General features: G+C 63.7%; 1 protein-coding gene across 1 annotated transcript in view; it reads left to right on the top strand.

Annotated features, from left to right (window-relative positions):
• NUMBL (numb homolog (Drosophila)-like) overlaps window positions 1-1,074 on the top strand; it is an 8,344-nt gene that overhangs the window by 4,474 nt on the left and 2,796 nt on the right. Inside the window, exon 6 of the mRNA XM_015422859.1 lies at window positions 5-258. Coding sequence (XP_015278345.1) covers window positions 5-258 — 254 coding nt within the window. The remainder of the gene's footprint in view (window positions 1-4; window positions 259-1,074) is intronic.

Genomic DNA, 1,074 nt, shown 5'->3' with positions numbered 1-1,074 from the left:
CCGTGCCCCCGGCCCCCGCCCAGCCCGGCAGTGCCTCCCCGCCCCAAGGGGCCACCTCGCCGGAGGAGAAGGCGGGGGTGGGGGGCCCGCACGCCATCCCGCGCCGCCACGCCCCCCTGGAGCAGCTGGTGCGGCAGGGGTCCTTCCGGGGCTTCCCCACTCTGAGCCAGAAGAACTCGCCCTTCAAGCGGCAGCTCTCCTTGAAGCTGAGCGACCTCCCGTCCACGCTGCAGCGGAAGGCCCACGAGGGGGACGCGGGTGAGGCTGGGGGGTGGCAGATTGGTGGGATTGGGGGCTGGGGAGACACACCACCACCACCCTCCCAAAGCGGCTGCTCTTGCTGGCTGGTGCTCAGACTGGAGGGGCTTCCTGGGGGTTGAAAGCCTTGGTTGACTGGGTGGGGGTCGGCACAGAGGAGAGCCCCCCCCCTTCCTAAAAGAGGAAGCTTGGCACCCAGCCAGTGTTCCCTCTAAGCTGAGTGTGAGCTGGCTCACAGTTTTTTAGCCTCCGGCACACACGTTTCTGTCTTCGCTCAGGAAGGAGGGCTCCAGAGCAGTGTTCCCTCTAAGCTGAGTTAGTGTGAGCTGGAGATGTTGGGGATTGAACCTGGGACCTTCCGCATGCCAGGCAGAGGCTCTTCCACTGAGCCACAGCCCCTCTTGACAGCTCTCCAGGGTCTCAGGCGGAGGCCTTTCCCATCACCTCCTGCCTGGTCCTTTTATAACTGGAGATGCTGGGGATCGAACCTGGGACCTCCTGCATGCCAAGCAGAGACTCTGGCGCTGAGCCACAGCTGTTCTCCACAGCTCTCCAGGGTCTCAGGCTGAGGTCTCTCCCATCATCTCCTTCCTGGTCCTTTTCAACTGGAGGTGCCGGGGATTGAACCTGGGACCTTCTGCCTGCCAAGCAGAGGCTCGGCCACTGAGCCACGGCCCCTCTTGACAGCTCTCCAGGGTCTCAGGTGGAGGTCTTTCCCATCACCTCCTGCCTGGTCCTTTTTAACTGGAGATGCTGCCGGGGATTGAACCTGGGACCTTCCGCATGCCAGGCAGAGGCTCTTCCACTGAGCCACAG

This window comes from Gekko japonicus, unplaced genomic scaffold (genome assembly GCF_001447785.1).
Source record: "Gekko japonicus isolate JY-2015 unplaced genomic scaffold, Gekko_japonicus_V1.1 scaffold6505, whole genome shotgun sequence".
NCBI lineage: Eukaryota > Metazoa > Chordata > Lepidosauria > Squamata > Gekkonidae > Gekko > Gekko japonicus.
The sequence above is the reverse complement of the archived record's forward strand: the minus strand, read 5'-3'. Positions and strand labels throughout refer to the sequence as shown.